The sequence below is a fragment of the Halichoerus grypus genome, chromosome 2 (genome assembly GCF_964656455.1).
Source record: "Halichoerus grypus chromosome 2, mHalGry1.hap1.1, whole genome shotgun sequence".
Lineage (NCBI taxonomy): Eukaryota > Metazoa > Chordata > Mammalia > Carnivora > Phocidae > Halichoerus > Halichoerus grypus.
Genome location: NC_135713.1, coordinates 99,837,270 through 99,852,727, shown reverse-complemented (window position 1 = coordinate 99,852,727; position 15,458 = coordinate 99,837,270). Strand labels below are relative to the sequence as shown.

The 15,458-nt window shown below is 37.8% G+C and overlaps 1 protein-coding gene and 1 non-coding gene across 7 annotated transcripts in view; one reads left to right on the top strand and one right to left on the bottom strand.

The window, feature by feature from the left end:
- LOC118522819 (survival motor neuron protein) overlaps positions 1 to 15,458 on the bottom strand; it is a 48,192-nt gene that overhangs the window by 7,810 nt on the left and 24,924 nt on the right. For 4 of the 6 annotated variants that reach the window (XM_078067219.1, XM_078067220.1, XM_078067221.1 and 1 more), the window contains 5 exons: positions 14,844 to 15,044; positions 14,363 to 14,518; positions 12,832 to 12,921; positions 11,450 to 11,560; positions 7,147 to 7,197 (listed from right to left, as the gene is read on the bottom strand). In XM_078067219.1, the coding sequence (XP_077923345.1) occupies positions 7,150 to 7,197; positions 11,450 to 11,560; positions 12,832 to 12,921; positions 14,363 to 14,518; positions 14,844 to 15,044 (606 nt within the window). In that variant the 3' untranslated portion in view covers positions 7,147 to 7,149. Of the gene's footprint in view, positions 1 to 1,091; positions 1,854 to 4,203; positions 4,374 to 7,146; positions 7,198 to 11,449; positions 11,561 to 12,831; positions 12,922 to 14,362; positions 14,519 to 14,843; positions 15,045 to 15,458 lie in introns of those variants that run through there. The other 2 variants (XM_078067217.1, XM_078067218.1) reach the window with 2 other exon arrangements.
- LOC144381215 (small nucleolar RNA SNORA1) lies at positions 10,352 to 10,456 on the top strand. The gene has a single exon (XR_013446109.1). It is a non-coding gene; the product is annotated as a small nucleolar RNA SNORA1 (small nucleolar RNA).

Genomic DNA, 15,458 nt, shown 5'->3' with positions numbered 1-15,458 from the left:
TTAAAAACATGGAATAAAAGAAAATTGTTACAGAATGGGAAAGGTGATGCAATGAACTGTGTCATCGAATCAAGTATTTAAGAAAAATACGATGAAATGTTTAAAAATAGGAGGAACAGGGGTGCCTGGCTGGCTCAGTCTGAAGACTGTGTGACTCCCATGCTGGGTGTAGAGATTAATTAAATACATAAAAATAATAGGAGGAACAGTTGGCAGTATACTTGTTTTCCTGCCGTAGATTATGAAACTGGGCATTGGGCAACAGATAGCACAGGGCAGAGAGCCATGAGAAAAGCAAACGCTTAAGGTTGAGTTTTCCATTCACCCCATTTTGGCTGGACACAATTTCCAAACTGTAGCATGGAAGGTGGAGCTTGAACAGGTATTGTTCTTCATACATGGAATAGAGAGAGAGTTTGGGTCCTAGATTAAGGGAGCTGGAATCTGAAAAGGTAGGGTCTAGAGAGCAGGGATTTGAAAATGGGGAGCTCCAATCATACGATCCAGGAATTGCACTACTGGGTATTTACCCCAAATATACAAATGTAGTGATCCGAAGGGGTACGTGCACCCCATTGTTTATAGCAACAATGTCCACAAGAGCCAAACTATGGAAAGAGCCCAGATGTCCACTGATAGATGAATGGATAAAAAAGATGTGGTATATATATACAGTGGAGTATTATGCAGCCATCAAAAGGAATGAAATCTTGCCATTTGCAACGATGTGGATAGAACTAGAGGGTATTATGCTAAGCGAAATAAGTCAATCAGAGAAAGACATGTATCATATGATCTCACTGATATGAGGAATTCTTAATCTCAGAAAACAAACTGAGGGTTGCTGGAGTGGTGGGGGGTGGGAGGGATGGGGTGGCTGGGTGATGGACATTGGGGAGGGTATGTGCTATGCTGAGCACTGTGAATTGTGTAAGACTGATGAATCACAGACCTGTACCCCTGAAACAGATAATACATTATATGTTCAAAAAAAAAAAAAGAAGATAGTAGGAAGGGAAAAACGAAGGGGGGGAACTTGGAGGGGGAGATGAACCATGAGAGACTGTGGACTCTGAGAAACAAACTGAGGGTTCTAGAGGGGAGGGGGTGGGGGATGGGTTAGCCTGGTGATGGGTATTAAAGCGGGCATGTACTGAATGGAGCACTGGGTGTTATAAGCAAACAATGAATCATGGAACACTACATCAAAAAAAAAAAAAAATTTAAAACAAAACAAAAACAAACAAAAAAAGAAAATGGGGAGCTCCAGAAATTTGTGTAAAAATTCTACTTAGGTACTTGCCCAAATCCTACATTATGCAGCTAGCATGGAGCTTGGAAGCAGCTGCAGGGGGGCTGAGAGCTGGAGGGAGAGTTCTGAGGTCATATAGAGTGCCACCATTTACTCTGGCCGAAAGACAAGTCATTTCACCTCTGTGAGTCTTTTTCTTGTTTGTGAAATGGGAATAATAATAGTATCTAACTTGATGGTGCTATAAAGATTAAATGAAGTAACCTATACCTAGAGCACCCAGTAATCACTCAAAAAATATAGCTATTGTTATTACTTATAAAAAGGAGAAAAATTTCATGTGGCAGTTTTTAGTTTCCTTAATATACCTAAGGAGTCTATTGAAACCAAATTTCATAAGGTAAGATTTTATTTACTCAAGAAGTCGTTATCTAAACACAAAGACTCATTAATGTTTAGGTACAATGCTTCACATCTGTCTTCTGCCTGGAAACCAAGAACTGGTTTTATTTAAAGTGAAATACAGCTCTCCGCCATCTCCGGGCTGCCATGGTGGTGCACGTCAATGTCCTGGCAGATGCTCTCAAGAGCATTAACAATGCTGAAAAGAGGCAAACGCCAGGTTCTTAATAGGCCATGTTCCAGGGTCATCATTCAGTTTCTAACTGTGACAATGAAGCATGGCTACACTGGTGAATTTAAAATTTTATTTTTAGGGCGCCTGGGTGGCTCAGTTGGTTAAGCGGCTGCCTTAGGCTCAGGTCATGATCCTGGAGTCCCAGGATCAAGTCCCACATCGGGCTCCCTGCTAAGCAGGGAGTCTGCTTTTCCTTCTGTCTGTCCCTCCTCTCATGCTCACTCTCTCTCTCTCAAATAAATTTAAAAAAAAATTTTATTTTTACGTAATCTCTACACCCAACAAGGGGCTCGAACTCACAACCCCAAGATCAAGAGTCGCATGCTCTACTAACTGAGCCAGCTAGGTTCACCTGGGTAATTATACTTTTAAATGTGATGGTTTATGTAATTTTAAAAATACTCCTCCCAGGAATGCAACACTCATTTTGAAACTGACAAGAAAAAACATTTTTCAAAATCTGCTTCTCAAGGCAACATGGAAACATCCATCAAGAACCATAATGTCCGGTGTGCCTGGGTGGCTCAGTCGTTAAGCGTCTGCCTTCAGCTCAGGTCATGATCCCAGGGTCCTGGGATCGAGCCCCACATCAGGCTCCCTGCTCCACAGGAAGCCTGCTTCTCCCTCTCCCACTCCCCCTGCTTGTGTTCCTTCTCTCGCTGTCTCTGTCAAATAAATAAATAAAATCTTTAAAAAAAAAAAAAACAAAACCATAATGTCCACAATCTTCTATCACATAGTCACAATAGAAATTTACCTGAAGGCTATGAAAGAATAGAATCAAATTACCATATATAAGAATGTACCCACTGTAATGTTATCCAGAATGCCAAAAACTACTTAACTGAATGAACAGTGGCATAACGTGTAGGCAAACAATCGGACATAAAGAATATGTAAAAAAACATTAAACTGTGATGTTAAGTGCAGATACACATGTGTGCACAAAATACTATGATGGCATCTCTATCAAATATAGATGAATATGGACTGAAAGTATAAAATAATACGTGAAAAAGGAATATAATTATAGACACACAGCTTTTGCTAATTTAAAAATACTGAACATTTTTCTTACATACTTTTCAAACATACAGAAAACAGAAAAAATAGTACAATGAACATCCATGTGCACACCACTTAGATTCAATAGCCATATACGCTTCATGCACATGTACATTTTGCTAAATCATTTAAAAAGATATTCATGACATTTTAATACTTCACTTACAAATACTTGAGTATGCAAATTTAAAAAGACATTCTTCCATATATTACAACACCCTCATCATAGTTCATAAATTAGCAATAATTATCTAATTTCATTTAAAATCCAGTCCATATTCAAATTTCTTCAACCCTCAAGACTTTTATAGATGGCCCTTCAAACCAGATTCCAACCACGGCCACAATGCATTTGGCTGTTATGCCTCTTAAGTCACTTTTAATCTAGAACAGTTACTCCCTATCTTTTTTTTCTTTCACTGACTTTTTGAAGAAAGGAAGCCAGTTACCTTCTAAAACATTTCTAAATAAATAAATAAATAAATAATAAATAAATAAAACATTTCACATTCTAGACCCATCTGGATCATTTCTTTTCTGGGGTCATTTAACTTGTTGCTCTATCCCCAGTTTTTTCCACTAAGTGGAAAAGATCTTATAGGCTTAATTAAATTCCAGTTAAACTCTTTTGACCAAAACACTTCATAGATGATTCAGTCTATTTCATACCGCATCATAAATCAAAAACCAAGTCTGGCTGTCCCACCACAGTGGTGCAGTATCATCACTAATTCTTTTTTTTTTTTTTTTAAAGATTTTTTATTTATTTATTTGAGACAGAGAGAATGAGAGAGAGAGAGCACATGAGAGGGGGGAGGGTCAGAGGGAGAAGCAGGCTCCTTGCTGAGCAGGGAGCCCGATGCGGGACTCGATCCAGGGACTCCAGGATCATGACCTGAGCCGAAGGCAGTCGCTTAACCAACTGAGCCACCCAGGCGCCCTCATCACTAATTCTAAGGATCTCTTCACTGTAAAGATGTTTCTCTTTCCACACCACTAACCAAGTCCTTGCTGAGATGATACTTTGACATCATGAGAGAATGTAGATCAACTTTTTATCAAATTGTTTTGACATCAAAATGTATTTAATACTACTATATATAGAAAACCCTAAAGACTACACCAAAAAACGACTAGAACTGATAAATGAATTCAGTAAAGTCTCAGGATACAAAATCAAGATAGAGAAAACTGTTGCATTTCTTTTTTTTTTTTAAGATTTTATTTATTTATTTGACAGAGAGACAGCGAGAGAGGGAACACAAGCAGAGAGAGAGGGAGAAGCAGGCTTCCTGCTGAGCAGGGAGCTTAATGTGGGGCTTGATCTCAGCACCCTGGGATCACGACCTGAGCCGATGGCAGACGCTTAACAACTGAGCCACCCAGGAACCCCTTGCATTTCTATATACTAATAATGAGCTAGTAGAGACAGAAAATAAGAAAACAATCCCATTTACAGTTGCACCCAAACCAATAAAACACTTAAGAATAAAATTAACCAAGGAAGTTAAAGACCTGTACACCAAAAACTCTGTAATACTGATGAAAGAAATTGAAGATAACAAAAACAAATAGAAAGATAGTCCATGTTCATGGAGGAAAAATACTATTAAAATGTCCATGCTATCCAAAGCAATCTATAAATTTAATGCAATCCCTATTAAAATACACAGCATCTTCCACAGAACTAGAACAAATAATCCTAAAATTTGTATGGAACCACAAAAGACCTTGAATACCCAAAGCAATCTTAAAAAAGATGAACCGAGCGCCTGGGTGGCTCAGTTGGTTAAGCGACTGCCTTCAGCTCAGGTCATGATCCTGGAGTCCCTGGATCGAGTCCCGCATCGGGCTCCCTGCTCGGCAGGGAGCCTGCTTCTCCCTCTGACCCTCCCCCCTCTCATGTGCTCTCTCTCTCTCATTCTCTCTGTCTCAAATAAATAAATAAAATCTTTAAAAAAAAAAGATGAACCAAACTGGAAGTATAACAATCTCAGATTTCAAGATAGGACTACAAAGCTGTACTGATCAAAACAGTATGGTACGGGCACACACACAAAAACATATGGATCAATGGAATATATGTGAGAACACCAGAAATAAACCCACGCTCATATGGTAATTATTCTTCAACAAAGGAGGCAAGAACATACAATGGGGAAAAGCCAATCTCTTCAACAAATAGTGTTGGGAAAATTGGACAGCTACATACAAAAGAATAAAACTGGACCACTTTCTTGCACTATACACAAAAATAAACTCAAAATGCATTAAATACTTTAATGTGAGACCTGAAATCATAAAATTCCTAAAAGAAAACATAGGCAGTAATCACTTTGACATTAACTATAGAAACATTTTTCTAGATATGTCTCCTTTGGTAAGGCAAATAAAAATAAACTACTGGGATTACACCAAAATAAAAAGAAACCCAATAAAATAAAAAGGCAACCTACCAAATGGGAGAAGATATTTGCAAATGATATATTCAATTAAGGGCCTAAAATATATAAAGAATGTGTGCAACTCAACATGAAAAAAATCAAACAATCTAACTGAAAAATGAGAAGACAACATGGACATTTTTCTAAAGAAGACATACAGATGGCCAACAGACACATGAAAAGATGCTCAACATCACTAATGATCAGGGAAATGCATTTCAAAACCAGAATGAGATACCACCTCACAGCAGTCAGAATGGCTAAAATCAACAACACAAGAACAACAGGTGTTGGTGAGGATGTGGAGAAAAAGGAACCCTCATGTACTGTTGGTGGGAATGCAAACTGGTGCAGCCACTGGGGAAAACAGTATGGAGGTTCCTCAAAAAATTAAAAATAGGCCATATGATCGGTCATTCCACTACTGGCTATTTGCCCAAGGAAAACAAAAATACTAATTTGAAAAGATATATGCATCCCTGTTTATTACAGCATTACTTGAAATAGTGAAGATATGGAAGCAACCCAACTATTCACTGGTAGACAAACACAAAAGGAAGATGTGTTATACATATACACATACAATGGAATATTACTCAGCCATAAGTAAGAATGAAACTTTGCCATTTGAGAAAACATTGATGGATGTACAGTATAGTGAGAGTAAGTGAATTTAAATCGGAGAAAAACAAATACCATATGATTTCACTTATATGTGGAATTTAAGAAACAAAACCAAGGATCCAAGAAAAAAAAAAAAAACAAAAAAGAGAGTTTTTTTTTTTTTTAAGGATTTAGTTATTAGAGAGAGAGAGAGAGAGAGGAAGTGCACAGGCGGGAGGGGCGGAGGGACAGAGAGACAGAGAGAGAGAAACTCAAGCAGACTCTGCACTGAGCACGGAGCCTGATACGAGGCTCAATCTCATGACCCTGAGATCACAACCTGAGCCTAAACCAAGAGTTGGATGCTTAACCAACTGTGCCACCCAGGTGCCCCAAAACTGACTCTTAAATACAGAGAGCAAACTTGTGGTTGACAGAGGGGAGGTTGGTGGGTGCATGGGTGAAATGGGTGAAGGGGATTAGGAGTACACGTGTAATGAGTACAGAATAGTGTGTACAATTGTTGAATCATTGTGTGTATACCTGAAACTAATAACACTGTATGTTAATTGTACTTGAATTAAAAATAATTAAAAATGTATTTAATAGTTTTCTATTAACCTATTTTTTAACGTATCAGTTTTTAAATTTTTTATTTTTTTTAAAGATTTTATTTATTTATGTGACAGAGGGAGACACAGCAAGAGAGGGAACACAAGCAGGGGGAGTGGGAGAGGGAGAAGCAGACTTCCCGCGGAGCAGGGAGCCCGATGTGGGGCTCGATCCCAGGTCCCTGAGATCATGACCTGAGCCGAAGGCAGACGCTTAATGACTGAGCCACCCAGGCACCCAATTTTTAAATTTTTTTAAAAAGATTTTATTTATTTGAGAGAGAGAGAGAGAGAAAAGAGAGCCAGCACAAGCAGGGGGGAAGGGCAGAGGGAAAGGGAGAAGCAGGCTCCCCAGTGAGCAGGGAGCCTGCCTGACATGGGACTCGACCCCAGGAACATGACCTGATCTTCTGAAGACAGACGCTTAACTGATTGAGCCACCCAGGCACCCCACCATTTCAATTTTTAAACATGTTTTCCACAAACTATGAAATTTATACTAAAGATTCACTTTTATAATGATGATAGACTTACTCCTTAATTGAAATGTGAGCACCTTCCTTCTTTTTGGTTTTGTTTGAAACCCTGTAAGGAAACATAAAGGGATTTAAAAGAATAGCACACACATTTACGCTTTGTTCATATAAGACATTTTACTAATTCAACTTAATATCATCAGAAAATAAGTTTATAGCCTTCAAATGTGCTTTAAAAGGGATCCCAGAGTAAACAATTATTAGGCTGTAATTAAGAAGTTTTCTTCTTTCACGAAGTCCAGTGATGTTCCGGAGCCAACTTATACCTTAATTCTGTCAAGTAAAATATCACTGTGTTACACTCATTTATTAAAATAAAACCATTAGAGACCATTATGTACTAAAGAACATTTTAGAAGTTAAAAAAAGCAGGATCAGTACTCAAATATTTGTTTTTCCTGGTCAGATCTAACCCAGATGTCCTATTCCTCTCTCCTAGCTTCCATGTGCCCTACTTTCCCTACATATATATTAGCTTTCCACTTTACTATTAATCTACACTTTAGAGGCCATAAGATGTATTAAAAGTGATTTGTTCTTGATAAGGACCAAAGTAATAGCCTATTTTATGTTATTCCAAGAACACTAATCTTAAGTCATTTGCATTCTGCTTGGATTTCTAGAGACGGACCCAAATCCTATCTGGCTGCTCTAATAGGAACAGGCTGCTAACAGAAACGTTGTCTGGCATGTGATTCTGTGAAGCAATGGTTAAGAAATGCTGGCTGAGGGATGCCTGGGTGGCTCATTTGGCTGAGTGTTTGCCTCTTAGTTTCAGCTTAGGTCATGTTCTCAGGGTCATGAGAGCAAGCCCTACATTGGGCTCTGTGCTCAGTGGGGAGCCTGCTTAAGATTCTCTCTCTCCCTCTCGCTCTGCCCCTCCCCCAACAATAAATAAATAAATCTTAAAAAAAAAAAAAAATGCTAGCTGAGAGTTGCGCCTCACAATCCCAGGGCAGCAGCTCTTTCTGCCCATGGGTCCTGTCCCCATGCTTTAATAAAACCACCTTTTGGGGCGCCTGGGTGGCTCAGTCGTTAAGCGTCTGCCTTCAGCTCAGGTCATGATCCCAGGGTCCTGGGATGGAGCCCCACATCGGGCTCCCTGCTCCGCAGGAGGCCTGCTTCTCCCTCTCCTACTCCCCCTGCTTGTGTTCCCTCTCTAGCTGTGTCTCTCTCTGTCAAATAAATAAATAAAATCTTTAAAAAAATTAAAAAATAAAAATAAATAAAACCACCTTTTTGCACCTTAAAAAAAAAAAAAAGCTACCTGTAGGCAGTGGTAGCTAAAACATACTTAAGCTGTTAGAAAACTTAACAATGAGTACTGGCTTCTTTTTTTTTTTTTCTTTAAGATTTTATTTATTTGACAGAGACAGAGATAGCGACAGCAGGAACACAAGCAGCGGGAGTGGGAGAAGGAGAAGCAGGCCTCCCCCGGAGCAGGGAGCCCGATTTGGGACTCGATCCCAGGACCCCGGGATCCTGACCTGAGCCGAAGGCAGACGCCCAACGACTGAGCCACCCAGGCGCCCAGTACTGGCTTCTTTTTAATGGGAACAATTTCAAAGAGACAAAAATGCAAGATCTAGGAAACTGCGATTTCTTTACACTTCTGAATGTAAATGTATGTTTACATTTTAATATATGCAGATATATAAATAATAACCCTTAAAATAAAGATTTTCTTAGGAACAAGTTAGTCATAGGTTGGCCCTGAATTTGTGGCAAATATTCTGGATAAGGCTGCATTCCTAAGAACTGCTTTTTGATTCATGAAAGAAACTGAAACATCAGCAATTTAATGTCAGTGTCCAGTGAAAATCTGCTAGGTTTTAATAACATAGTACAATCAAGTACTTGAGATAGGAGTACTTATAAATATAATTTAACCAAGTCTAATTTTCATCCATGCCATCCTTCAAATTAAATATATTCAAAATGTTGGGGTGCCTGGTTGGTTAAGCATCTGACTCTTGATTTCGGCTCAGGTCATGATCTCATGGTGGTGACATCGAGCCCTGCATCGGTTTTATTCCAACCATAAAAGTTCAAAAAAGGACAAAACTAATCTATGATGTTAGAAGTCAGGAAGACGGTTACCCCTGGGAAAGGGATTGTAGTGACCAGAAGAAGATATAAGAAGGCTTTAGGATTACGATAATCTTCTTCTTCTTCTTTTTTTTAAATACAGCTCTTTGTTTTCTTTTTAAAAGATTTTTATTTGTCCAAGAGAGAGAGTACGCGCTCACAAGCAGGGGGGAGCTGCAGGCAGAGGGAGAAGCAGGCTTCCTACTGAGCAAGAAGCCCAGTGTGGGACTTGATCCATGGGATGATGACCTGAGCTGAAGGCAGATGCTTAACCAACCGAGCCACCTAGGCGTCCCAATGATGTTTTCAATCAAGCTGTTCACTTCTAATATATGCACTTTTCTGCATATGTATTTCAACAAAAAGTTTACCACAATGACCAAATAAAACCATGAACCTATGCATAATATGAACCTGGAAATAAGTCAAAATATGGTGCATTTGGGTAAAAGAGCTCTCTTTTGTTCTAAAAAATTGAAAAATAAACATGAGTTACATCAATAGTTTACTTATATGTTATACATATATTTTTAGATTTATTTATTTTAGAAAGAGCATGTGAGCGTGGGGAGAGGGAGAGAGAATCCCAAGCAGACTTTGCGCTGAGCCTGAGGCAGGGCTTGAGACCACCATCTTGAGACCACACCTGGAGCTGAAACCAAGAGTGACATCCAGCCAACTGCGCCACCCAGGTGCCCCTACGTAATATTTTTCAAAATATTTCATAATAAAAAATATATGCAGAGAAATGTGAAGTGCAGAAAATGGAAGCTTAGCAAGTTAAGTGCTTGGTCTCAAATTAAAAACTATTAATTTGTTACTTTCCATTATCTTTTTGGTAATTAAAAGGGCAACTTCATCATACAATACAAATATACCAAGGTTGTATACAGCTCAAGATTAGCTTTTAAATAATAGTATTACTGGGAGCATGTACAGGTAATACATTTAAAAAATTACTCCTTCAAGTCAGTTTTTTTCTTCTTCTTCATATATATATATATATATATATATATATATATATATATATATGTATATATATATATATATATATATTAGTTAACCAGAAATTCAAGTACCTACAATATCACATCATAATCTCAGCATGGCATAACAGCTTCCTTTTAAAAAATTTAAAAATTGCGGCAACTTGAGACACAGCATTATGCTTCCATCACAGCAAGTTTATTGCTGTGGTGACAATGAGACCTGTAACATTTTCCACTAAGCTCACAGAGTAGAGTGGAAGTAACAAGACTTTTCAATATTAGAAAAAATTAAGGAATAAAAATTTTAGATCATTTGCTAAAATAGCTATCAGTGTACTTCCTACAATTTGACTTCTAAGGTCCTAAGGTCAAGAAATTGGATCCCAAAGGTTACAGGTGGGGAATTTGTGAAGTATGTCCATATTCAAGGGAAGATCAAAGAAGCCCAACTGAAAGAACTCTGGACTGACACAACTGTGGATTGAACAAAAGTTCTTTCTAAAAGGGCTATTTTGAAGATTATGTTTCTGACTTTGGAAGAACTGCAGTGATTGACAGTGGAAGGAAACCACATGTAAAATTCTTTAAATAAAAATTTATTGACTTTAAAATTAAAAAATTAAAATTTTGTTGATAAATCACAATACTACATGCCTGCAACAGACTGATGTATAAAATGACAAGTATGGAGCTTCAGTCCCTAAGGTCCAGCTTGGCATTTATCACCTAAGACCTTCCTCTATGCACAAAATAAACCTAACACTTTTTGTCTTCCTTTCTTTTAGGTATTATTCTTTATCTCCTACAATGCATTTTATTTCAGATTGAAAGAGAAAGACTAATGAGATTGGAAAATAATTTAGGAAGCGTGTCATTAAATTAGAAAACGTATTATCAACATAATCTAATAATATCTAATCTAATATTTTCATAATATTCTAATATTTTCATAATATTAAATATTATTTTAGATAATATTTCAATATTTAGATAATATTTAGATAATATTTTAGATAATATTTTAAAAGCACTACAATTACACTTAGCAGGGACAATACAAGAGTAATGTAAGCCTTAAACAAACAATTGTGTATTTTTAAACTTTAAGGTAGTTTTCAACCCTTAGGATCTACCAAACATAACATGCCACTTTTTAGTTACAAACAAAACAAAGTCACATAATGACAAAGTGATTGTCAGGAAAGATGCTGAGTGATCACTTACCATATAGTAACCAGTATGATAGCCACTCATGTACCAAGAGATTAACATACTTCCCAAAGCATCAGCATCATCAAAAGAATCTGGACATATGGGAGGTGGTGGGGGAATTATCTGGAAATGGAGAAAGATATGCTTTAAAGTCAATAAACAAAATTTGAAGTCTGGACATCCATTTTACATAGAGAACGCCGGATATTAGTTGTATCTTCCCCTACATTTCATGCCATTTCCTATTTAAAACTTTTTAAAAAACCTGACATTTTGAGAAAGCCAACCAGTAACAACAACAGAAGACCAACAAAATAAAAACGAGTAAGAATCAAAAGACAATAGATCATGTAAAATGTCAGGTATTTTGTTTTGAGTTTTGAACTATTATTCTGTTCTATTATGCATCTATAGGTAAAAGACTAAGTATATTATACTTTAAAAAAAATTTTTTTTTTTTTATTTGACAGAGAGAGACACAGCGAGAGGGAACACAAGCAGGGGGAGTGGGAGAGGGAGAAGCAGGCTTCCCGCGGAGCAGGGAGTCTGATGTGGGGCTCGATCCCAGGACCCTGGGATCATGATCTGAGCCGAAGGCAGATCCTTAACGACTGAGCCACCCAGGCGCCCTAGTATACTTTTTTTTTTTAAAAAAAGATTTTATTTATTCAGAAAGAGAGAGACAGAGAGAGAAAGAGCAAGTGAGCATGTGTGTGCGACTGGGGGTAGAGGCAGAGGGAGAGGGAGAGAGAGAATCTCAAGCAGACTCTGCGCTGACCATGGAGCCTGACATGGGGTTCAATCCCACGACCCTGAGATCATGACCTGAGCCAAAATCAAGAGTCGGATGCCCAACCAACTGAGCCACCAGGCATCACAAGTATATATACTTCTATGGTTTTACTCAAAAAATACCCAGACAGCATTTTAAGTAAAGGTCTTGGGTAGAAGGACTGCGCTGCCCCCACTGGAACACATACAATTTGCTACAAAGTGTCTTGTATCTATCCTGCTGTTGATATCCAGAAGTCTACCATTAGTAATCCACGCAGTCTATGTGAAGTTAACATCCAAGCATATCTGGAAGAGCAAAACATTAAGCCTTATTTATGGTGCAATTAAATCCTTTCAAATAAGAGATACCTCCCTGGAGAATGAGATACAATTTCTGACAGGAATGAAGCAGGCAATATTGGGCTCAGAGTCAGGAGCAAGAAGACTGAGTCTGGGTAGAAGGACATTAAAAACAAAAACCTAAGGTTTAGTTCAAATTTTTACACATTAGAATCTGACCATAGGGATGGTCTAAAATGACATTTCCCAATCACCTATGTGCTGCTAAATCCCTAAGTATGTATGAAAGCAAGGTTTAGTCTGAATTCTTTTGCACTTACTGGTGGTCCAGAAGGAAATGGAGGCAACCAGCATGATAAGAAGTGTGGTGGTGGTGGAGGTGGTGGTGGGCCACTGAATTTTAGACCAGGCTGTAAAGAACATTCCAAAGGAAGATTAATTTACCAATTTACACATGAAAAGAGGAAAAAGATTCAATGCCATAAGAGTAAAAATAATCACCCAGAATAATATATTATACATATCAAAAAAGATGAAATAGACTTTCATATACCAAATGTGAAGACTCATAAATCTAGATATTCCTCATTTCCTTTCTATATAAACATTCAGAAAGTAAAATCAAAGTAAAAGACTCCTAATTACCAAATAAATCAGAGAGAGTGTATTTAGCAAGATATTTCAATCATAAAAGACTATCTCCCCACAATTGTGCTAATTAAATTGTATAATCTTTATGGATGTCCTCTGAGTTACATATAGTACTGTAGAACACATATTGTAAAAAGTAGTACACCTCTCATTTAATAAGAAAAACCAGCCCCCTGAGACCAATGAAGTATGATATATAAACTAAGAGGTCTGATCTCTCTAGAAACTGTAATATAAACCTAATAAGAAACCTGTCACAGAAAATCTTCAGAAAAAAGTCATGATTTTTAATTTTATTTATGATTATTACTGCCTGAATACTATAACCTCCAGTGAAGAAATCACGGCTTTATACAAAACCACTAGACAGGGACACACCTACTTGGGTTCCAGGACACATTTATTTATTTATTTATTTATTTAAAGATTTTATTTATTTGACAGAAGCACAGCGAGAGAGGGAACACAAGCAGGTGTGTCAAATAAATAAAAATCTTTAAAAATAAAAAATAAATTAAAAAAATAAAATAAAAATCTTTTTTCCCCAAGGATTTAATTAATTAATTTATCTGAGAAAGAGAGAATGAGCCCGGGGGGGGGGGGGGGCAGAGGCAGAGGGAGAAGCAGACTTCCTGCTGAGCAGGGAACCGGACACGGGGCTCGATCCCAGGACCCTGAGATCATGACTTGGGCCGAAAGCAGACACTTAATCAACTGAGCCACCCAGGTGTCCCAATAAAAATCTCTTCTGTTTATTTGTTACTTACAGCCAAAAGAACCATAAAGGAAAATAATATTTGCATTTTATTCTATGGAACAATCTGGGAGCACCTTAGGATTTAATCTGTATTAGATGTAAATACTGTGTTTTCCTCCAATTTTTACACACTTACCCAAGTGACGTGGAGAACTAGAGCATAATACCCTGCTGATGGTAAAACACCGAATACTTTCTAACTTAAGTTCACTAAATTATTAGACTAATACGCAATCCTCCATAAATAGTTGGGAAAGTCTTTCAGTATAAAATACTCTGCATTGCATTACTACCTTATTTCCTTTACAAAGAATTTTCAAGTGTAGATTTACAGTATCTACAGAAAACTACAAAAGTTTCACAGAAAAGCTAAAACTCACTTAATGGAGGGGTGGAAAGTTCTTAACTATTTCCTGGGAAACCTTTTCTGGGTAGAAATTTACCTTTCCTGGTCCCAGTCCTGATCCTGGCATGGGGGGTGGTGGAGGGAGAAAAGAGTTCCATGGAGCAGCTTTTGACTTGATGTTATCTGGTTTATTTCCAGGAGACCTAGAGGAGTTCTCACTTTCATCTGTTGAAATTTGACTTTCATTTTCATTCTTTAAAAAGAAAAAATAGATGTGTTTTTGTTATAAAGGTATTTTTTTTTAAAGATTTATTTATTTGTCAGAGAGTGAGTGAGCGTGAGAGAGTGCACAAGTGGGGTGGGGGGAGGGGGCGGGGGGGGCAGACAGAGGGAGAAGCAAGCTCCCTGCTGAGCCGAAGGCAGACATTTAACCAAATAAGCCACCCAGGCGTCCCTAAAGTATCACTAAAAAAGAATTAGTGCGTCAATAGATCAAACTAACAACTAGTTATAGTGTTTAGTTTCTCATCCCCTATTGGCTTCCAAGAATTCCCCCCCCCCCCCCCCGGTATCCTTACCTCCTGAGCATTCTGTTCTACATTATTAGCTACTTCAGAGGCTGGGGAAAGTAGATCGGACATATTTTGCTCCTCCCTATTTCCATATCCAGTATAAACCACAATGCAGGTTTCTCTCTTAAAATCAATTGACGCAATGGTAGCTGGGTAAACGCAGCCGTCTTCTGACCAAATGGCAGAACATTTGTCACCAACTTTCCACTATAAAAGAAACCAAAGATACTCGCATATTTCTTTTAAAGAGGATGAACTGCAGTCTTGTTTAGGTAGGGTATGGTAGATTGTGGAAGGGATAGTCTCCAGTTACCTCATCTGGAATGCAGAATGATATAGTCAAAAAGGTTTGGGGCCAAAAACATATAAATATGAATTTCCAATATAAATATAATTTTATTTATATAATCAAGCCACTTATTTGCCATATAAAATCTGCCATTTATATAATTGTGAACAAGTATCTTAATCTCTTTAAGTCTCATTTTCCTTATCTGTTAAGTAATTATAATAAAATCTACCTCATATATTTGTCATGAAGAACAGAAAGGGGGGGAAGTGTGTAAAGTGTCCTGCACTCTGGTCCAGCACATAGGGAGAGCTTATCAAATGTTAGCTCTC